This window comes from Barbus barbus (genome assembly GCF_936440315.1).
Source record: "Barbus barbus genome assembly, chromosome: 21".
In the NCBI taxonomy this organism is placed as follows: domain Eukaryota; kingdom Metazoa; phylum Chordata; class Actinopteri; order Cypriniformes; family Cyprinidae; genus Barbus; species Barbus barbus.
Window position 1 is genome coordinate 31386817 of NC_136749.1, and position 22475 is coordinate 31409291.

General features: G+C 44.5%; 4 protein-coding genes across 4 annotated transcripts in view; 2 read left to right on the forward strand and 2 right to left on the reverse strand.

Moving 5' to 3' along the window:
- Window positions 1–522: 522 nt before the first annotated feature.
- On the forward strand, window positions 523–1329 carry LOC306887862 (putative nuclease HARBI1; the record flags this gene model as incomplete). The annotated part of the gene is made up of 1 exon (XM_079445863.1): window positions 523–1329. The coding sequence occupies one exon, from the start codon at window positions 523–525 to the stop codon at window positions 1327–1329; it is 807 nt and encodes a 268-aa protein (XP_079301989.1).
- A 2575-nt stretch (window positions 1330–3904) lies between these two features.
- Window positions 3905–5311, reverse strand: kcns2 (potassium voltage-gated channel modifier subfamily S member 2; the record flags this gene model as incomplete). Its single annotated transcript, XM_079445864.1, has 1 exon — window positions 3905–5311. The coding sequence occupies one exon, from the start codon at window positions 5309–5311 to the stop codon at window positions 3905–3907; it is 1407 nt and encodes a 468-aa protein (XP_079301990.1).
- Window positions 5312–6286: 975 nt separating this feature from the next.
- nipal2 (NIPA like domain containing 2) lies at window positions 6287–12600 on the forward strand. The gene is made up of 12 exons (XM_079444692.1): window positions 6287–6359; window positions 6973–7053; window positions 9569–9637; window positions 9758–9926; window positions 10072–10131; window positions 10900–11021; window positions 11216–11312; window positions 11390–11528; window positions 11612–11700; window positions 11797–11860; window positions 11944–12038; window positions 12113–12600. The coding sequence occupies exons 2-12, from the start codon at window positions 7048–7050 to the stop codon at window positions 12214–12216; spliced, it is 1014 nt and encodes a 337-aa protein (XP_079300818.1). The 5' UTR covers window positions 6287–6359; window positions 6973–7047; the 3' UTR covers window positions 12217–12600.
- Window positions 10710–22475, reverse strand: part of pop1 (POP1 homolog, ribonuclease P/MRP subunit) — a 12791-nt gene continuing 1025 nt past the window's right edge. Inside the window, exons 2-16 of the mRNA XM_079444691.1 lie at window positions 20725–20800; window positions 20527–20631; window positions 19923–20098; window positions 18542–18802; window positions 17458–17545; window positions 17213–17391; window positions 16827–17032; window positions 15569–15656; window positions 15402–15486; window positions 15201–15320; window positions 14841–14956; window positions 14551–14733; window positions 13591–13745; window positions 13365–13514; window positions 10710–13293 (exon numbers count right to left, since the gene is read on the reverse strand). Of these exons, the coding sequence (XP_079300817.1) occupies window positions 12786–13293; window positions 13365–13514; window positions 13591–13745; window positions 14551–14733; window positions 14841–14956; window positions 15201–15320; window positions 15402–15486; window positions 15569–15656; window positions 16827–17032; window positions 17213–17391; window positions 17458–17545; window positions 18542–18802; window positions 19923–20098; window positions 20527–20631; window positions 20725–20800 (2496 nt within the window). The 3' untranslated portion in view covers window positions 10710–12785. The remainder of the gene's footprint in view (window positions 13294–13364; window positions 13515–13590; window positions 13746–14550; window positions 14734–14840; window positions 14957–15200; window positions 15321–15401; window positions 15487–15568; window positions 15657–16826; window positions 17033–17212; window positions 17392–17457; window positions 17546–18541; window positions 18803–19922; window positions 20099–20526; window positions 20632–20724; window positions 20801–22475) is intronic.

A 22475-nucleotide genomic window follows, 5' to 3' on the forward strand; every position in this document is an offset into this window, starting at 1 on the left:
CCTAAATGAGTTATCCCAAACCTAATCTCGCACCTGGGCCCGGTTTTTCAAAAGGTTTAATCCGGATAAAATTGATCCGGATTTAGTAATCCTAAATTTCCGTGATCCGTGATCACGTAATCCATCTTACTTTTGAGCCAGTTTTTCAAAGCAACATCGGATTGGATCAATCTGATCCGGATAGGAACTTTTCAGGATCACCAAATCTGGATAACCAGTGCTCAAACAGGATAGGAAATCACAATGTAGAACTATAGATATGTAAAGAGCAACAAGTAGAATAGCCAGTGTGGGGTCAATATAAGTTTATTTTTATTTGAAATGAAAACACACACATTTAAAAAAAAACTAAAAACAAGAAAAACCCCACCCCATCCTCTTCCAGCAGTCCGCTCATCTGAGACCTACAACACAAACACTGTACATTGAGGATATTTATAACAAGTTTCAAATATAGATGTATTGAATAAAAAAAAAAGACAATGTCAAATACTCCACAATAATTTCAGACTTCCTCATCTGATGTGGAGAGACCAGATCCTCATTGCTCTCCGATTTGATGCATGTGGGACTTTCTATCAAGTTGTTGGTGACTATATGGGAGTGGTGAAATCAGCTGTGTGTGATGTGGTGAGAGATGTGTCAATCGCACTGGCCTGCCTGGTCAATGAATTTGTTTCTTTTCCAAAGGACAACCAGATTGCCCAGGCCAAGCGCAGCTTTTTTCTTTTGGGGAATATGCCCAATACTATTGGTGCAATCGACTGCACACATGTGCATATACAAGCACCTCCTGAGAATGAATGGGAGTTTATAAACAGAAAGGGGAGGCACAGCATCAATGTCCAACTTGTGTGTGATGCTGACCTCATCATCACCAACTGCGTTGTCAAGTGGCCTGGGTCTGTCCATGATGCACGCATCCTGAGGGGGAGCGCTCTATATAGAGACCTCCAAACCAACCGACCGGATGGCATAATATTAGGAGACAGTGCCTACCCACTCCTACCATGGCTGATGACTCCTTTTCTAACAGCAAATACACCGGCGCAGGCACGCTTCAACACTGCTCATTGCAGAGCAAGATGTGCAATTGAGCGTTTAAATGGAGTTCTTAAGAGGCGCTTTGCATGCCTTAACTACCTGAGAGCGGAACCACAGAAAGCATGCAACATAACCCTTGCCTGTATTGTCCTGCACAACATCGCTACTAAGCGCAATGTCCCTCTCTGTGCTGACAATGATGCACCTGAGCCCCTTGGAGACCCTAACAACCTCCTGCATTCTGCCAGAACGAGCAAACAGGACGTGCAACAAGGGACGCAATAGTTAGACACTATTTCTGATTTGGATTTGTTTTGGATTTCAAAAATCAGTGATTGCCATTCTTTGCATTTTTTTGGTTATTCTGTCATCATTGCATGCATCACTAATAAATATTCTAAAAACAAAAATATTTTCGATTGTGATGAATATATATATCAATTAGTGACAGAATAAAATTTATTGTTTTTGGTCAATTTTGACAGCTGTTTGGGGGATTATTTTATGAGGCCAAACTCTTACTACTTTGCTGTAGGCCTATACTGAAAGGCTGAATACGTTAAAGCCTACCTAATCACTGTAGCCTGACGGATGAACAAATAAAATTAAAACCATATGAATAAATAGGATATCTTGTAAGATACTGCATGATCCAAATATAGTATTATTTGATACATTTTTAAAGTTTTCATTACATTTTGGGCATGAAATCCACGCTGAATCCACCCTTCTGATGGGATCAGTTTAATCCAGATTTTTTGGATCAAAGTGATCCAAATCCTACAAAAAAGTTCTGAAAAACCCAAACTAAAGGTTTGATCCGGATCAAAACCAAGATTGGATTACGTGATGTAATCCGCTTTTTCTTTTGAAAAACCCATTTTCAAGATTTGATCCAATCCGTTATCCAAAATCCTAGTGGATTACTTTTGAAAAACCGGGGCCAGGTGCTAATTTCCTTAATTATCTGACAAACCCTCTTTAACTGGCAGCCTAACTTTACAGTTTTAACTGACTTTTCAAGATGCTGAGCCATGACCCTCCGACAGCAGATTCTCCAGATGAAAGCCAATAGAAGTTTGTTGTTCCAAATCTGTGATTTCTGGAATATTGCATCTTTACAGTGACACTAATTCATTCAAGTACCCCAAAAAGGCTGGTCGTCCATGAAAAACAAATGCACGAGAGTATATAAATAATGGATAATACGGAGACTCTCAATGGACAATCGGTTCAACACTGCAGCTGGAATTGCTCGCCAGTTCAGCGCTAAACAGGGTCAGGATCTGTCTCAGCATACAGTGTCTCGACTTTTAAGAGAAGTCAGATTGAAAACGCACTCTGCAGTGACCTAACCGCTCATCAGCAGAGAGAATCAAAAGGCTAGCCTTTGCTGAGGAGCCTGTTGTGTGGAGAGAGGAGAACTGGTCCAGAATTCACTTTAGTGATGAAAGCAAGTTTAATTTATTTGGGTCAAATAGAAAACATTTTGTTTGGCATCAAACTGGGGAAAGACTGAACCCCAAGTGCGTGGAAGAGGAAGTGTCATGGTTTGGGGATGTCTTCAGGCTGAATGCAAATGTTTATCAGAAGCTCCTGTAGCAACATGCAGTTCCTTCCCTGTGTTCATCGCCCAATCAGCCAGCAATTTTCATGCAGGACCATACTCCTGTCACACAGCAAAACGGGTAAAGTAGCTACTTGAAGCAGAAAACACTGAAATAATGAAACCGCTGGCCTAGAGTCCTGATCTAAACCTGAAAATCTAAATCTCTGGAAAATCCTTGGTATTTAGAAAATGAAGCCCATTTTCCAAACCATGTTCCATTAAGAGCAGTAAAACATTTTTCTTGAAAATTATCATTATTACCATAATGCAAAAAAAACAAAAAAAAAAACATTTTCATTACTGTAATGCATTCAGACAATGTGCTTAAGTGTCATGTAATTGCCATGATTTAAATGATGGTTTTCGTTTGATTCTTCCCACTGCAACACAGTATTTGTTATATAAATTAAGGGCAGTATACAACACTGACATTTACTTTATTCCACATTACAGTTATAAGAGTTTGGGGGTAAATGTTTCATGAAAATAGAGCCATAATGCTAAAAATAAATCTGTGGTCAACAGGATTAATTTTCAAAATCAAAAAAAAAAAAATGACGAGCTAGAAATATGACACAAATCCACCCTGGTAACAAACACATTTGTGCTCATTATAACCCGATTCAGAAGTCATTACATTCAGTAATGAGTCTGATTCTGTCCCCACATCCACATGAAAACACCTCATAATGACACACACACACACGACACACACACACACACACACACACACACATATATATATATATATATCACATTTACATATGAGCCATATACTGTTTGAGTGCAGCACGATGTATGACCTCTGACCCCATCTGCCAGGATCACATTCTGCATTTACAATTCAAATTAAACAATAGCAATATTAACAAAAGAAGAATGATAGCTTGACTGATAATCTCTGATAGCTGTAGAATAGAAAATTTGGTTTCATAGATGTGTGAAATTCATTCAAAAGCAACAAAACTTCACTGAAAATCAATTGTTTCAAAGTTAATTTCAGATTTCAATTTTCAGCAACCAGGAGAGATTCAGCGCTAAAACCCAATGAAGCAACAGCTTCCAGTAATATAGACGTGTTCCCTGGAACTAAACAAAGCCACTGTGCATGCTGGGCAACAGGAGAGAAAACTGAGAGAAAACACAGGTGAAGAAGTTGATTTATCAGATGCTTTGCGTGTCTTGCCACGAAGAGCAGAATCAGGTGCGACATCCATGATGCAAATGCACACAAATGCCACGCTGTTCCTGTCAATGCAGAGACACGTTTAGACTGTGATCGCTGGGTGAACTGCGGCTCATGTTGGACAGACTGGCCATCAGTGTTTTGACTTTATGAGCGTAATAATTCCTCAGATTCACAGACGGAGCCTCCTTTAATCCCCCGTCGAAGTCGCAGCTCCGCATGACGATCTCCAGCTGTTTCTGTCTCTTATAAAACAGAGAGAATTTGTTAAATATCAAAGTGATGGGAAGCACCACGACCAGTATTCCCGCCAGTATGCAGGCCGAGGCGGTCAGTTTTCCCACGACGGAGCCGGGAACCACGTCGCCGTATCCCACAGTGGTCATGCTGACCGTGGCCCACCACCAGCCGGCCGGGATGGTGCTCAATCCCTCGTTGTCCTCCTTCTCCACGGTGTAGGCCATGACGGAGAAGAAGGACACTCCGACAGCCAGATAGAGCAGCAGCAGGCCGATCTCCTTGTAGCTGTTCCTGAGCGTGGCTCCGAGCGAGCGCAGGCCCGTGGAGTGACGCGCCAGCTTCAGGATGCGGAAGACCCTCATCAGCCTCAGCACCTGAGCCACTCGACCCAGGTTGGCCAGCGCCGGGCCACTCTCCGCCACCAGGTGCATCAGCAGGGTCAGGTAAAAGGGCAGGATGGACACCAGGTCAATCAGGTTCAGCGGGTGTTCAAAGAAACGCAGGAGGTCCGGCGCCACGGCGAATCTGGCCAGCAGCTCAAGCGTGAACCAGGCGATGCCGAAGTGCTCCACGGCCTCGAAGCGCGGATCCTCGCGGGGCTTTCCATCAGCGTCCAGCAGCGTGAACTCGCTCATGCTGTTCATGCACATGGAGGCGATGGAGCCCAGCACCACCAGAATGGAGAACATGCTGATGAGCCGGCTGGGGATCGAGTAGCCGGGATTGTCCAGCATCAGCCAGATCCTGCGCCGGACGCTTCCCAGCGACTGCTTGTCAAATTTCCCGGCGTCGCTGTAGAACTCCAGGATCTCGTGGAAGGAGGAGGTGGTGCTGGCCTCCTCGCTCCTGTCCTCCGAGTCGCTCTCCTCGGGCTCCGTCCTGCGGCAGTGATAGGAGCCACTGCAGCACGAGTCCAGGAACAGCTCGTCGATGCCCCAGTACTCGATCTCCTGACTGAAGGAGAAGATGCAGAGCTCATCCATCACGTGAAGCCTCCCTGTGTTGTAGAAGTGTAAGACGTACGGGAAGAGCGCAGGATTGCGGTCGAAGTAGAACTCGTTCTCGGAGTCGTCGTAGTCGTCGCAGAGCTCGAGGATGGACTCTTTGGAGCGGCACCGGAGCAGGCGCGCGAGCCTGGTCTCTGGGAACCGAGAGAGTCGCTGGGAAAGCAGCCGCCGCCGGAAGCCTCCCACATTGATGCGAATGGCGCCGTCCTCCGGAGCCCAGCTCATGACTGACCGATCGATCAGAGAACAAACACAATCACTGTGAGCTCCGTCTGTCTCTGAAGAGATGACACACACACACACGAGAAACCACTCTCCTTCATCAATATATGCATTCGTCTCTCATTTCCTCACAGAAACCTTTCATCTGTCGCACGAATCACGAACAGAATCCTCCCGGTGAAACCAAGCGCGGCGATTCCGCTCCGAGCCCGTTTCTGAAGATGTGATTTATTTGTGAAGCGATTTATATCGTTATGAACTCACGGCAATATTCCAGCGCTCACAACACGCGCACAGCTGCAGGCGCGCGCACGACAGTGACGACACTGAATGATATCATCGGACAAAACAGCTCAAAATGTAAAAATGCTGGTGACTTTCACACATCTCTGGAAAATATCCTCCAGAGTCTTGAAGAATCCACGAAGACGTGATGGGCGCGACTACCAACAGACAACAAGTGCAGCATCAGTCTCGATCGAAAGCGCGTCTCACTGTAAATATGATGTCTGTCATGATCATAACTAGGGTGAAGCAGCTCAGGAGCTTTTTTTGCCATTGTGGTTTTCACTACATAACGTCTGGATAGAAGCATCTGATCAATGAATAAATGTAAATGTCTAGAACTGCTGTTGAGAAGAGCCCAGTTCAAATACCAGCCTTTTCTGGAAATAATATACAGAAAAATTTAGCTTTTTCTTTTCTTTATCTTTAACATGATAATAAATCATTTTGAATGTTGCTACAGTATATTGGCCATTTTATTTGTTAATGTTTCAAAGGCCACTTGTGTTACTGTAAACATTACAATCACACATTTAAACACACATTCTCAGTGTTAGCATGCATCAATGTGCTGTAATGTAAGATAATAGATCTACTGTCCATCCAGCACAGACTGACCCCGCCTGCAACTCACACACACTCACAGAACACTATTGTCCTGCCCTGCACAAAGAGTCCTGTAAGCATGAGCACACACACACACACACACACACACACACACACAGAAAGTCCCAGCACTGCCTCTCATTCCTGTACCGGAGAAGCTGTATGTATTTCTGCTCATAATTGTTTTGTTGAAGATATCTGCTATTAATATTCATAATAAGTGTGGACTGAACCTTTCAATTCTTATTAGTCTTGTTATTTCATGACCCGTTTAGTGGTTGCTTATTGTGAAGTACTGTTGGTGTTTGATGTCAGGTTGTTCCTAAGCCTTTTTAAGATTTAAGATTGGTAAGATTTATGGAATTTGACATGAAGAAGGTCAATACTGTCCAAAATTAATTAGAACATTTATATGAATATGTATTATCTGCCATTAGATCAGCAAATGTGAAGAAAATAAAGTTCAGTTAAATAGAGGTGTTCTGAAGAGTTTTCTTTCTGTCACTCTGAAAGTCAATGTTATTTGTGTTGACATACTCTTCAGGAATGTGAAGTTTTTGATTCCCTGTCAAGGATTTCACATCGGTTTTCTTTTCTTTTGACTCAGATCATGGTTGTATGTTATGTCATGTGTGAGCTCTGTCTGATCTGTATGAATGTACACAGATGGTAAAACAGACTGATCGTAGAGCTCGGAACAGCATCTGAATGTCAGAGATGAACATCACCACAGCTGTGCTGAATTTGTGTCTGTTGTTCTTTTCATTTGCCAGTGGTGCAGTGTGTTTGTGAATGTGGTTGTCCACTCTCTTTACATGCCTTGTGGGAACGACAGGTGAAGATCCAGGATGGAGGTACAAAAATAACAGTGCAGGAAACCTCTAATCTGAGACTAAACTCAATCTACAATGACCACGACCTCTAATCTGAAACTAGACTCAAACTATAGCAACTATGACCTCTATTCTGAAACAAAACTAAAATTGCAGCCTCTGCGGCCTCTAATCTGAGACTGAACTCAAACTATAGCGACTACGACCTCTAATCTGAAACAAAACTAAAATTGCAGCCTCTGCGACCTCTAATCTGAAACTAAACTCAATCTACAGCCACCACGGCCTCTAATCTGAGATTTAACTCAAACTATAGTGACTACGATCTCTAATCTGAAGCTAGACTCAAACTATAGCCACCCAATCTCTAATTTGAAACTAAACTCAAACTATAGCAACCACGGCCTCTAATCTGAAACTAAACTCAATCTACAGCAACCGCGACCTCTAACCTGAAACTAAACTAAAATTGCAGCCTCTGCGGCCTCTAATCTGAGACTAAACTCAAACTATAGCGACTACGACCTCTAATCTGAAACTAAACTCAAACTATAGCCACCCGATCTCTAATCTGAAACTAAACTCAAACTATAGCCACCCGATCTCTATTCTGAAGATAGACTCAAACTATAGCCACCCGACCTCTAATCTGAAACTAAACTCAATCTACAGCCTCTGCGGCCTCTAATCTGAGACTGAACTCAATGTACAGCAACCGCGACCTCTAATATGAAACTAAACTCAATGTACAGCAACCGCGACCTCTAATCTGAAACTAAACTCAATGTACAGCAACCGCGACCTCTAATCTGAAACTAAACTCAATCTACAGCCACCACGGCCTCTAATCTGAGATTTAACTCAAACTATAGTGACTACGACCTCTAATCTGAAGCTAGACTCAAACTATAGCCACCCGATCTCTAATTTGAAACTAAACTCAAACTACAGCAACCGCGACCTCTAACCTGAAACTAAACTAAAATTGCAGCCTCTGCGGCCTCTAATCTGAGACTAAACTCAAACTATAGCCACCCGATCTCTAATCTGAAACTAAACTCAAACTATAGCCACCCGATCTCTAATCTGAAACTAAACTCAAACTATAGCCACCATATCTCTAATCTGAGACTAAACTCAAACTATAGCGACTACGACCTCTAATCTGAAACTAAACTCAAACTATAGCCACCCGATCTCTAATCTGAAACTAAACTCAAACTATAGCCACCCGATCTCTAATCTGAAACTAAACTCAAACTATAGCCACCCGATCTCTAATCTGAAACTAAACTCAAACTATAGCCACCATATCTCTAATCTGAAACTAAACTCAAACTATAGCCACCCGATCTCTAATCTGAAACTAAACTCAAACTATAGCCACCCGATCTCTAATCTGAAACTAAACTCAAACTATAGCCACCCGACCTCTAATCTGAAGATAGACTCAAACTATAGCCACCCGATCTCTAATCTGAAACTAAACTCATATTCACAAAACATTTTGTTTTACCACTAAGTGTTCTCCTAAATAGCAGTAAAAGTTCTTAGCTAAGAGTTTTCTCTTAAACCCTATTCACAAAGCTGCTGAGACAAGCTTTACTAAGGAATAGAGAGAAGTCTTAAAATCAGAGTAAGGGGGCGGGGTTTACCTCGTTGCTATGGATGATGTCAGCATGTTTACGAACTATGCTCACAGTGATTGGCTGATAGTCTCTGTCAGAGACTTATTCATAGAGATATTGTAGAGCGCCATATTATGTTGCCATATTCAAATAAAGGTTTAAAAATGCAGGCTAAGTGTCTCTAATTAAACAAGTATATGTTCAGCTAATTGTCAGCCTCTTACATGTGTGCTTCTCATAAACAATTAGTGAATATGCAAATAAATAGCCTTTTAATCAACAGAGTAGAATAATCATAGCTGATAGTAAGACATGTAAATGTAAAAAAACAAACAAACGACGCAAGACTTTTGTTACTTCTTGCCCAGCTGGTTAATGAAAATTTGGAGTTACCTTTTTAAAAGCTCATTATTGTCAAATGTTTACGTTCCGAGGCAGATTGTTGGAAACAACTATTTTAGGATAGTTTGTGGTTTGGTCTTAGTGACTTAGGACTCCTCTTCACTACTCCTAACGGTTCACAGATTTAGGAACTAGTTTTAGCACGAAAACTCTAAATTTAGGACTGACATGCTTATTATTTTTAAGATTTTCTCCTAAATCGGCGAATTATGAGCTACTTTTAGCCTTAAAATGTTTTGTGAATATGGGCCCTGAAGAGTTTTACTTTAGCACACACTACCCTTTTCTGGCTGTTTCTGAATTTGCTCATGTAGCTCATGCTCTTGAATCATCCTTGTTGGTCCTGGAGAAATAATTCAGCCAATGGTGTTTTAGGGATGAGGAACGTGCTGGATTGGGCACTGTGTACAGTGTATAGATCGGGCTCCTCATGGCTCCGGGCCCCTGTACTCCATCCCATCTTCCCTCACTAGTGACGCCCCTGAGCTGATGTTTTGTGTTCGTAGGTTTATATCGTGGGGATCTGCATCGCAGTATGTGGAAACTTTCTCATCAGCATCTCCTTAAATATCCAGGTGAAGCTCGGCTTGTGCACACGATCACACACACAAGCGCTCTGTCAGTGTTTCGGTGTGTGTTTGATGTTTAGAGATCATGTCTTCTAAACTGTGGTAGTGTCGCTGGTGTTTGTGCAGAAATACACGCATGTGCGTCAGTCGCAGCGAGGGACGAAGCCGTACTACACCAGCCGTCTGTGGTGGTGCGGGATCCTGCTGATGGGTTTGGGGGAGCTGGGGAACTTTGCTGCATATGGATTCGCTCCGGCGTCGCTCATCGCTCCTCTCGGCAGTGTGTCTGTCATCGGTAAGAGCTCGTCATCATCCATTAAAACACGGCACAGTCGATCATAGGTCTGAAGGCTGCAGTTCTGTAGTTCAAGTGTCAGTATTTTACTCTTTGACTGATGTTCAGAAGCATGTAAAGTTGCTTCTGTCTGTCTCTCTTTCAGCGAGTGCCGTCATTTCTGTGGTGTTCCTCAAGGAAACGTTACGTGCTTCAGACATCCTTGGTGAGATTAAAGTCCTTCTCACGTCTCATAGTGAAGTTCTTGTAAACTTTTTTCTAGTCTTCTCTTGTTGTATAGAAAAATAATTAAACTCAAATTACATATATACATATAAAGCAAGACTTGGGAAAGTTTGTAAAATCGTCAGTTAGTACTTGAGCTACAGGAGCACAAAACCAGTCACAAGGGTACATTTTTTTCAAGATTTAGACCTCATCTGATAGCTGAATAAATAATCTTTCCATTGATGTATGGTTTGTTATGATAGGACAATATTTGTCTGAGATACAACTATTAGAAAATCTGGAATCTGAGGGAGCAAAAAAATCTAAATATTGAGAAAATCTCCTTTAAAGTTGTTCAAATGAAGTTCTTAGAAATGCATATTAATCAAAATATCTTCATGGAACATGATCTTAATATCCTAATGATTTTTGTAATAAAAGAGAAATGTATAATTTTGATCCATACAATGTATTGTTGGCTATTGCTACAAATATACCTGTGTTACTGATGACTGCTTTTGTGCTGCAGGGACACATTTATGTAATCATTCCTCTATAAATCAGGAGATTATTATTAGTTGAATTCATATTTATTGTTGTTGTTGACTAAAGCTCATTGGGTCCAGACTGAATCAGTTCAGTTTGAAACAATAGGAAACGAGACACCAGTCATCCACAAACCGCAACACTCCGATCATCGTGTAACATGAACACGTTTCAATCAACTTTCCTCAGAGTTCTTGTAATGAAGGTGATTTGTTGGCAGGAGGTGCTTTAGCGCTGACCGGAACCTACTTTCTGGTGACTTTCGCCCCTCATTCATCACCTCATGTCACGGCCAACATGGTGGAGCGCTCGCTGGTCAGCTGGACCTTCCTGATCTACTTCGTAAGTCTGCTCAATCTTGACCAAGTTACAGTACAGCTAACTGATCAGATTTTATAGAAGAGGCCATTAGTAAAGTGACACCTAGAGATCCACAAACACAAGGTGAAATAAAGACCATGACCAACCTGAACATGAATTCATATAAATGATGTGGTTCTTCAGAGCAAATCTTTTATCTGTCCGTCTCTCTGCAGATGTTTGAAATGATTCTCTTCGCTATCCTGATGTATCTGTACAAGTGCAGGAACATAAAACACATCGTAATCATGATGATCTTGGTGGCATTACTCGGTAAGAACAGATTCTCGGTGTGAGACAGTTTCATAACCGTCATGATGAGATGATCAGTAAAAGCGTGTTTGTTGCAGCTTCGGTGACGGTGATCTCGGTGAAAGCGGTTTCAGGAATGATCACAGAGACGATCCGTGGAAGTCACCTGCAGCTCACCTATCCCATCTTCTACATCATGTTCATCATCATGGTCACCTCCTGCGCCTTTCAGATCAAGTGCGTCTGACCCTTCACTAAAACACACACTGATCTCTTACTGAGCTCAGAGGAATCCTGCTCATGTCTCTCCATTTGCTCAGGTTTCTGAATCAGGCCATGAAGATGTTTGATGCCACTGAGATCGTGCCCATCAATTACGTCTTCTTCACCGCCAGTGCCGTCGTTGCTGGTCTGTCCATTTAAATGTGTTTTGCTGAATAAAAACCAGTTGCTTTTTCTTCCTGAAAACCCCAAAATGCCTGACACAATTTGTTTGTATTTCTAGGCATTTTATTTTATGAAGAATTTTATGGTTTATCTTTGATATACATCATCATGTTTGTGATCGGGTGAGTGTTTCTCAAAGATTGTTGTAGTTTATAACCATATCTGCCTGTGTGTTTGCGGTTTAAGATGTGTGTGTGTCGCTCAGGTGTCTGCTGGCGTTTACTGGAGTGTTTCTAATCGCGAGAGCTCGTCCCAGAATCAAGATGGACCGTGTGTTTATTTCAATGGGCCAGATTCCAGGTATCCCAATAACACCTGACCACGATCGAGCCGGCAAACGCTCAGGATATAATGGGACTGTGTTTGTATTTCAGGCAAAAGCTGCACTGATAAAGTGCAGCCTGAGACAGACGACAGTAAATATGGAAAACTGGCCTCTAAACTCACGTGCAACAGCGGGATTCAGGACGAGCCGTAGATGCTCCACCCCTGCAGGAGCAACGGAGAACCACACTAACACTCGTGCGTGTAGGTCCAACTAACTGAGTTTAGAAAAGGTTTCATTTTGAATGCATAACTATTTAAGTGTTATAATTTTTTAATAAACTAGTTTGAATATTTGAATGCTTTCCTAAAAGAAAAACATGAAATGACTACTGCTTTAAGAAATGAAAAAAAAAAAAAAAAAAAAATCTGATTTCAGTATTATTAATCTACTGGAAGATGCCCAAGCAGAAAATAAAACACTGATGGTGGGTTAATAATACACAAAAATACACCATCTGCACAGACTGACGCAGCAGAGTGAGATGCAGAGTTTGAAACCCAGTATTTAAACAAAATAAAAATTTCTTAGTAAATCAAATATGCCTCTCAAATTCCATAAAAAAAATTAAAAAAAAAGACAAATTTCAACATGTAAGTATCTCTCAAAAAATGTACACACCGGAAAGGTTTTAGCACATGCTCTCCCGTATATTGAGTCTGGGAGGTACGACATGCATCGGTCTGATCAAACAGCAGCCTAATGAGAACAGAGGTCACGCTTCACACGTCGATGCTGATGCGAGCGAAGCGGTACTGCAGGGACGAGGGGTTTCGCAGCAGAACAAGGCCGCGCTGCTCCGCCGGCTGCTGCAGCATCATGTGCAGGAGTCCAGACACGCTGATGAAGGCCAGCGCCTCGCCGCAGCCGGCAGCCAGAGAGAAGTCTCCCTGCATCACCCATCCTAGCGTCAGCCGGCTGCAGTGGGGCAGAAGACGGGGCAGCGGCGCCGGACACACGCCCCTGACCTCACCGGCCGGCTCCAGCTGCTCTCTGTGTCCAGGCTCCTGCGGTCCGCTGCTGCGCGCGTCTCGAAGCAGCTGCTGGAGGTCAGAGGTCGTTGGGACGCACACCATCGCATGCAGCGCTGGCTGGCCTTTGCTCAACAGACGCAGACGCACCCACACCAGACTCCGCCCACATTCCCGCCGCAGCTCCACAGCCACCACAGGGGTCAAAGGTGAGGAGCGTCGACAGCACACCGACAGCCGCCGCAGTGCCTTCAGAGTCCTGCAGACAGACAGACGATCATGTGACACACAGCACTTGATCGTCTCCGAGTCGTGTAGCGTGTGACTGACCTCAGGACAGTGAAGGGTCCGGTTCTGCAGCCGCTAGCCGTCTCAGCGCTCAATAGCTCCTCCCACTCCTCTGTCAGCTGTTGCCAGGGGCAACGGAACGGTGCCAAGCAGCCGTGTTTGATGTAGTTGGTGCGTTTGGATGGAGGACGTCTGAAAGCAGCGAAGTCATTTTCTATTTCATCACGACAGAGACATAAAACGCAAGATTTCTCAGCACAGCACTCACCTTTTGAACTTCTCTAGAAGCTCCGCCTCCTGCTCTGATTGGAAGCGCTGTCCTGCAGGGCAGTCTGGGTAATCGTGAGGGAAGTGAGGCTGCCCCATGAACTGGGAGTGCTTGACACTCATATGGAGGCCACCGACACGAACACCGCGATACACCTACAAAACACATTTATGAGCGTCTGAGGAGTGCGAAGCGGTAGAAACACTGAACGAAAACAACCATCTATCAGTGATGTTCCTGGAGAAATGCAGGGTTTATTACGCTTCTCCTGTGACTCCAGTGAAGATGCATCTTGTTTTCAGCGTTACTGATGTAAGAATTACAGAACCTCAGACACTTTGAACTTCTGACATGGACAACACACACAGTGTATTAACATACAGATACGCTTCCACATCCCACTGAGCATCACATATGCATCCGTTCCTTTTCATCCCCTTCAATCAACTCACTCAGAATGGTCAATAGTAGAATATAATGTTCTACATGAATGCAAGTGATATTTACAGTCATATTTGGTATAATTTGAATGGTCTCATTCTTACAAGTAGTAATCTAAAAGGTAATACAGATCCTAAGAGTTAAGAGATATTTTGCATACTGTAGAGGGCGGGTCAGTTCCCAGTGCTTTTCATGAAAAATGACCTTTTGTTCCAAAAGGTGTTAACTTGATCAACACAAATTGTAATTGTTAGTTCCTGTCTCCATTTCGGTGGATGTTGGTCTTGGTCAGAGTACTTAAGGGAATCTTGCAAGAAGATCAGGGCCATCTGTAGCCAGAATGATAGTATGAGGGGTGTCCACACACTACATACTATGTATTTCTGTAAAAGTCAGGTATACATCTTAAATTCATCTTTGGGAATTTGATGTCTTGTATTGATTTGATATCTTTGAATTGGCTGTAACCCTAACCCACTATGTCGAGGTGGACCAGATGCAGACCGTGTCAGTACGCACCAGAGGGACCCAGAATGCCATTCCCCAGCCCTTGGGCAGCAGCAGATCCCAGCCAGAGCCCCAATGCAGACGCTCCTCGCCCCGAACACGACCGCCCTGATGAACCAGCAGCAGAGGAACAGCAGCCTGAGGAGCCAGCCTCGAACCCGGAACCAGCAGCTCACTCCGCATCCGGTTCAGCTCCTGACAGACAGAGACAGAGACAGAGAGAGAGAGACACACACAGACGTGACTTCATCATTACAGTCATAAACAAGTGTCACAGAACAGATCAGCTCATGTATGTTTACCTGCTCAGACAGCCGGCTGTGTGTCACACGCTCTCGAACCGACGCGTCCCACAATGCACTCTGACTGCAGTGAGCCGCAACTCCTCTGAGAGTCAGATCTCTCACGTGACTGTCCTCTAACACACACACACACTCAGCGTGAAAATCACAGCGTGAACAGTCCTGATGTGTTTGGCTCTGGTGCAGTGAGACAGTGCTGTGTGTGTGAGAGAGAGACGGCGTCTCAGGCCCTGCCAGGATTCGAACCTGGTTCATCTGCATGGAGACGCAGCAGCTCCCTGAGCTCAGGGTCACACACACACACACACACACACACTCCTGCACCAGTCTCACTGCGTGACGCAGCAGATTCATGTGTACCTGCGCTCTGCTGGAGGTCAGGTACAGATTTACCACGTTTCTGAGGTAAAGTGAGTCTGGGATCATCTACAGTCAGTCCCAACACACAGCCTGCTGGGAGCTCTGCTGTCGAACACACACCTGTAACACACACACACACGCTGAGCAAGACTTCAGTCTCCATCTAAAGCAGCACTGGTGTCATGCGTCAGTCTCCTTCACCTCTCAGCAGGCGGAATATGTCTGTCTGCTGCTGATGGACGCTCACACCGGCCTCATCTGCGCTGTGATTGGACGCCTCCGTCTCCTGCAGACACGAGTGAATCATCAGCGCACCAATGACTGACAGACACATCAGCGCGAGCGTGATGTCATCAGCAATCTCTCACCTCACTGGCTGGATGGAGCGTGTCTGTGAGCACCATGTGGGCCAGCGGACCAATCAGACGATAGCGCACAATCTCCATGGTCAGGTCACTACACGGGATATCAGGAAAGATCACAATTCACAGCTGACCCTCACCCTGAGCCGACACGTGCTTTACAGTAACATCTGGGCCCGTGTTCATGAGAAATCTTAGCTCTAAGAGCTAGTAACAATTCTAAGAAAATTCTTACAAATGTGGGGGTTTCCTCTTAAAATTAAAGAAAAGATCCTAGTAAAGAAAAAAGTAATTCAGAAAGCATCTTAAAAGAGGTCTTAAGGTCCAAAATTGTTAGGAGTACAGACAAAGACTTAAGAGGCTTATGAGTTTCTTTAGCAGCGGAGAAAATGGACGAAACATGAAGAGGGAGAAGAAATGGGTTGCACACAATGCATGAGAGGGAGTTAATAAACATGCTACACATTAGATCGCGCAGGGATCGTGTTTGTGACCGATATTATTAAAGACATGCTATCATCTCCAACACCACGCTGAAATGCCATAGCGCCAGAAATGGAAGTACATCACTACATTAACATACTTAGCAACTGGAAAAATGCAACAATGCAGTAGTGATGATTTGGGTCTGTTACAACCTTCTATAAGCAAAGAGATGACAAACAATTACAGCACTTTCAGAACCTTATTGTGTCGCTTTTCATTTCCTATAAAATATGTTAAGTATGACAGCATGGTAAAAAAAAAAAATAAAGAATATATATACATATATAGTGTGTGTGTGTGTGTGTGTTTGTGTGAGTGAGTGAGAGATATAAAACAGGAAAAATTACACCTGTCATTTCAAAGTGAAGGCTTATGATAGACCCTACTCTTAAAAGCCTTATTTCCTTCTTGGACAACCAACCAATCACAGTCTTCAAAAGACTGTCATACCTAGCAACGAGGCTAGCCCCGCCTCCTCATTAAGATAAAAGTTTTTCGTCTTTTCTTCGCTCAGTGTTGCTCTCAGATTGATCCCGAATGACTTTTAAACTAAGAGTCCTAGTTAGATATTTTTAAGCTAAATTAGGAGCTCCCTGAGAGGATTCTTAGAATCTTTAAGAATACCCAGATCACTTGAGCTAATTCAGCACAACTCAAAACAACAGAGGCATCCGTACAGGACCCAAGCTGCTTTAGCTGAGAGATGATGAGGATGTGCTTTGACATGTTTCTGATCACTGATCATCATAAAGCAGTCGGAGGTCCGTGTTTATGGCACCTGATGGTGATGGCGGTGCCAGGGGACTGCCAGCACACAGGGGCCCCGGTGGGCCGCGTCCCGTCCCCCAAGAGCCTTTTGGAGGGTGGCTCAGCGTCTTCATCTCTCTTCCTCTTCCTCTCTGCAGACGGCTCCACGGCGGGACGAGACTCCTCCGAGACGGACACGGCACACTGACACACCAGCTGCAGCTCCGACAGCACGTCCTGACACACACACACACACACACACCCATTATACATATGAATATAAATATATAACAAATTTCATTACGAGAGAAAACAAGCAATAAACTACATCCAATGGCATCACATGAGAAACCACAGGCTTGTAACGTGTTGGTCAAGCATTTGCTTCCGAGTCTGCTTCTGGCCTAAATGTTTGACCTGTTTAAGCGCCGGATGGATCCAGATCCACAGCTGTCTGTCTGAGGCGTCAGGGACCCGGGGCCTCCACAGGAAGTCAGCAGGACCCAGAGAGCCTTGAGGAAACTGATCCGCTTTGTACAGATGGACGCTGCCCTGACGAGCCCCAGAGAGACACGACGCCGCTGCGAATGTGGGACCTACACACAAACATGAGCTCAGAGACGATATCAACAACCTCTGATGAACCACACACACACACACACCTGTTTGTTTGCTAGTGAGTCGAGCAAGGGCTTGCAGCATCTGCTGTTCAGATCCCTGAAGCTCCAAACAGCAGAAATATGACAAATCCTGAGAGAGAGAGAGAGAGAGAGAGAGAGATGCATTTAGTGTAAAAAATACATTTAAATTAATTTAATTACAAATGAGGAACACATCATCACTAAAGCCCTATTCGGACGGGATTAGTTTAACAGGGGTAGATGGGGTAATGTAATTTCACCACAGGACGTCTGTAATATTAATGGCCGATTCGCACGGGATTAGAAATCTCAGTAAAACTATCAGAAGTGGGAGGAGTAACTTAATTTACGCACCGCCGTCACGTGCTTTTGTTACTTCCTGAATGTGCTCTTCATGGTTCTGTAACAGTAAACATGCTTGAGGTGGTTTCGACTAGACGAGTGATTGACAGGAGGCGTGACTATGTAGAACTGCTGTGTGTGACATGAACTCACTGTCAGAGAGAGATTTTTACAGCTGGTCTATTCGCACGGGATTAGTATTACCTGAGGTCATTTCTCTGGACCTTTTTACAGAAGGTAAAAGTCTCCGTAATCTTTACTGATATTGTCTGCAATGATTACGGAGATGGCGCATTCGGACGAGACTAAAATAACTGAGAAGCTCTGGTAATAATTACTTTACCCAACCTCTCCATGTAAAACTAATCCCGTCTGAATAAAAAAAACCTGAACAAAAAAAACATTTGGTGGCGCTCTGAAAGGAAATGTTTGTTATTTGCATGTTTTCCTTCAAAGGTCAAAGAGACATTTTTTCATCTGTCTGCTGGTCTTCTGCGCTGGAGAAGCTGATGGATTGAGGTCTAACCCTCATCTACTGGATTGAGAGTGAATCCACCGCTCTGTCAGATACGTACAGATACTGTGTAACTTGTGTTTAATAACATCGTTTTGATTGTATAGTAACTCAACATCAGCGCAGGGTCTGCGGTGCAGCAGGTGAAGTATGGGACGGGGCAGTTATATTTTCCTGAAATGATGAGGTGTAAGTGTGTGACTTCTGTTCTCGGAGAGAACGACATGTAATGAAGTGATGAAGCGTCACCTGCAGCAGCGCGTGGGCGCTCATGGCTCTGTAGCTGGCTCTGAAGCTCTTGGCCGTGGGTTTGAGCGCCAGACAGTAGCTCCACGTCTTCTGCATGTGGAAGCGCTTGGCGTGCCAGATGTGTGTCTCCAGCCATTTGTTCTTCCTCTGTCTGCGATTGAACTCCAGCAGCAGGTTCCCATGTCTGCGGCGCGCTCGACGGCTCCTGCTTCTGGGCAGCTGCTTCTTCTCTTTCTCTGGAGCGCGCTGACTTCGCTCGGCCTGGACACACAAACACAGCGTGAACGAGTCCCAGAATCCCACAGCACTGATTGTGTGTTAAAAGGATACTTCACCCAAAAATTTCATTTCTGAATTTCATTAATTACTCACCCTCGGGTTGTTCCAAGACTTTTGTTCATCTTCAGAACACAAATTAGGATATTTTTGATGAAATCTGAGAGCTCTCCGACCCTCCATAGACAGCAAGGGTGCTATCACGGTTATCAGGGGCCAGTTGTTCAAAAGGGTTAATCTGGATCAGAATGATCTGGATTTGGAAATCCCATGTTTTGCTATCCAGGATCATCTTACTTCTGTGATGGTTTTTCTAAGTAAAATTGGACTGGATCACCCTGATCCAGATACATATTTTTTAGATTTCCAAATCTGGATTTCTAGTGCTCTACGGAGCCCCTAAAGGGACATGCTGATGGGGAAAATAATGCCAATGTCTTGCATTGCATTTACACAAATAACTGCTTCTGACTGCTCCATCTCTGAGGACTGTGCCAATGTAGTTTACAATTACTGATTAAAAAAACAAACAAACTTTAAATTAAATATAATATTTTTGTTTGATATTGGCAGCTGTGTGGGGATTTGGGGATATTACATTATGTTAAAATGTTTATTTTTTGGACCAGTTTTAAAAAGTTTTATTACATTTTTGTTCCTGAAAACCACCGTTCTGCTGGGATCAGAATAATCCTGTTTTTTAATCAAAAGTATCCCAATCTGACTAAAACGTTTAGAACACAAACTGAAGATCAAAACTAAGACTGGATTTTGTGATCTAATCTGAATTTAGAATCCTTTTTTCTTTTGAACAACCCATTATCAAGATCTGATCCAATCCGATGGCCAAATGCTGATCATTTCTTTTGAACAACTGGCCCCAGGGCTTCAACCGTAATGTTACAAAGCTACAATAACAGATTTTGTGTGGAAAGAACACAAAAATAAAGGCTTTATTCAATGATTTCTTCTCTTTCAGGTCAGTCTGCCAGCACTTGCGAGAGCACGCATGAGGATGAGCAATTAACGACAGAGTTTTGATTTTTGGGTGAACTATCCTGTGATGGGAATGTGGCCGTCGGTCAGGTTCTGCTGGACTCAGTACCAGTCTCTGAGCTCCCTCTCGCAGACGGCTCGGCAGTCTCTTGGAGCTGTGGCTCATGGCTCGTCTGCGCATGTGTTTGGGCAGAGCGTTGAAGATGTGGCAGCTTCCTGCAGGTTTACTGACGGCCTTCAGCATAGCGTTCACTTCAGCAGCGCGCGCTTTAGTGAAGGACGAGGCTGCAGGGAGAAATCAACTTCAAAAACTTTGCTTCATTAACGGTTAGTTCACAAAAATAATTTACATTTTGCACTATATTCCCTCATGCTACACATTTCATCAGTTCCTGCATTTGCCGCTGTAAGCCTTTCTTTCTTACACAGAACAGAACCACACAGATCTTTCCCTCACAGCCAAACAGGATCAGACTGAACTTCAGCTCGATATTTTGCTGTTTTCAGATCGTATTAACGTCTGAGTGCAGTCAAATGTGTGTGTGATAATTAGCTTGACATCAATTATGCAAACAACATTCTGGTTCAGGTGTGTCTCAAAACTGAACAAGCCAGAACTTTGTCATTTTGTGGTGTTTTGACAACCTCTGCTCACTGCTAAATATGGAGTTTTTACATTTTTTATTGAACTATTTTTTAGTTATGATTGTTACCTGTGATGTATTTGGGCAGATCTTGACTGTAACTGTGACCCCCAGACTGATGACCTCTGACCCAGCCACATGCCTGTGACCCCTGACCTCTTCCGGTACCACGACCTGTAAACGATGATCTTTCGGTCAGTAACAGAAATGAGATGAGATCAAATACAACAATATCTGCTGAATGAAGCCTTTATCAGCACTGGTCACCTGAGCTTGTGTAAATGACGTTTCTCGGCTGATTCTTCATCTTTTTCTCTCTCATTCGGTCTTTTGCTCCAGTCATCTACAACACAGTTTCACTGGAATCAGCTGCAGTGACTCCACTGTATACAGTACATGCCACAGCATAGAGAAATGATTACACGCACACACACTAGAGAGAGAAATATGTACAGCACACAACTACAATTTACACATATAGAGTGCAGAATAAGCTCTGCACACACACACTCATCACATGGAGCGATTCAAAAGGTCAAATCTTGATCTCTTTTCCTCTCTAGCGTGTATGTTAGCGTGTGGCGTGTTAGTGTACCGTACGTTAGTGTGCGGCGTGCTAGTGTACCGTAGGTTAGTGTGCTGCTTGCTAGTGTACCGTAGGTTAGTGTGCGGCGTGCTAGTGTACCGTAGGTTAGTGTGCTGCTTGCTAGTGTACCGTAGGTTAGTGTGCTGCCTGCTAGTGTACCGTACGTTAGTGTGCGGCGTGCTAGTGTACCGTACGTTAGTGCGCGGCGTGCTAGTGTACCGTAGGTTAGTGCGCTGCCTGCTAGTGTACCGTAGGTTAGTGCGCTGCCTGCTAGTGTACCGTACGTTAGTGTGCGGCGTGCTAGTGTACCGTACGTTAGTGTGCGGCGTGCTAGTGTACCGTACGTTAGTGCGCGGCGTGCTAGTGTACCGTACGTTAGTGCGCTGCCTGCTAGTGTACCGTAGGTTAGTGTGCTGCTTGCTAGTGTACCGTAGGTTAGTGTGCGGCGTGCTAGTGTACCGTACGTTAGTGCGCGGCGTGCTAGTGTACCGTACGTTAGTGCGCGGCGTGCTAGTGTACCGTAGGTTAGTGTGCGGCGTGCTAGTGTACCGTACGTTAGTGTGCGGCGTGCTAGTGTACCGTACGTTAGTGTGCTGCTTGCTAGTGTACCGTAGGTTTAGTGTGCGTCGTGCTAGTGTACCGTAGGTTAGTGCGCTGCCTGCTAGTGTACCGTACGTTAGTGTGCGGCGTGCTAGTGTACCGTACGTTAGTGTGCGGCGTGCTAGTGTACCGTAGGTTAGTGTGCAGCGTGCTAGTGTACCGTAGGTTAGTGTGCTGCTTGTTAGTGTATCGTAGGTTAGTGTGCGGCGTGCTAGTGTACCGTAGGTTAGTGTGCTGCCTGCTAGTGTACCGTAGGTTAGTGTGCTGCCTGCTAGTGTACCGTAGGTTAGTGTGTGGCGTGCTTGTGTACCGTACGTTAGTGTGCGGCGTGCTAGTGTACCGTACGTTAGTGTGCTGCCTGCTAGTGTACCGTAGGTTAGTGTGCTGCCTGCTAGTGTACCGTAGGTTAGTGTGCGGCGTGCTAGTGTACCGTAGGTTAGTGTGCCGCCTGCTAGTGTACCGTAGGTTAGTGTGCGGCGTGCTAGTGTACCGTACGTGAGTGTGCGGCCTGCTAGTGTACCGTAGGTTTAGTGTGCGTCGTGCTAGTGCACCGTAGGTTAGTGTGCTGCCTGCTAGTGTACCGTACGTGAGTGTGCGGCGTGCTAGTGTACCGTAGGTTAGTGTGCGGCGTGCTAGTGTACCGTAGGTTAGTGTGCGGCGTGCTAGTGTATCGTAGGTTAGTGTGCGGCGTGCTAGTGTACCGTAGGTTAGTGTGCTGCTTGCTAGTGTACCGTAGGTTAGTGTGCTGCCTGCTAGTGTACCGTACGTTAGTGTGCGGCGTGCTAGTGTACCGTACGTTAGTGTGCGGCGTGCTAGTGTACCGTAGGTTAGT

Excerpts from the sequence above, each read along its gene's own strand:
- nipal2 (XM_079444692.1), top strand. Across the intron at positions 9,927-10,071 it reads CGGCAGTGTGTCTGTCATCG|CGAGTGCCGTCATTTCTGTG; the intron begins GTAAGAGCTCGT and ends TCTCTCTTTCAG. Across the intron at positions 11,861-11,943 it reads ATCATCATGTTTGTGATCGG|GTGTCTGCTGGCGTTTACTG; the intron begins GTGAGTGTTTCT and ends TGTGTCGCTCAG.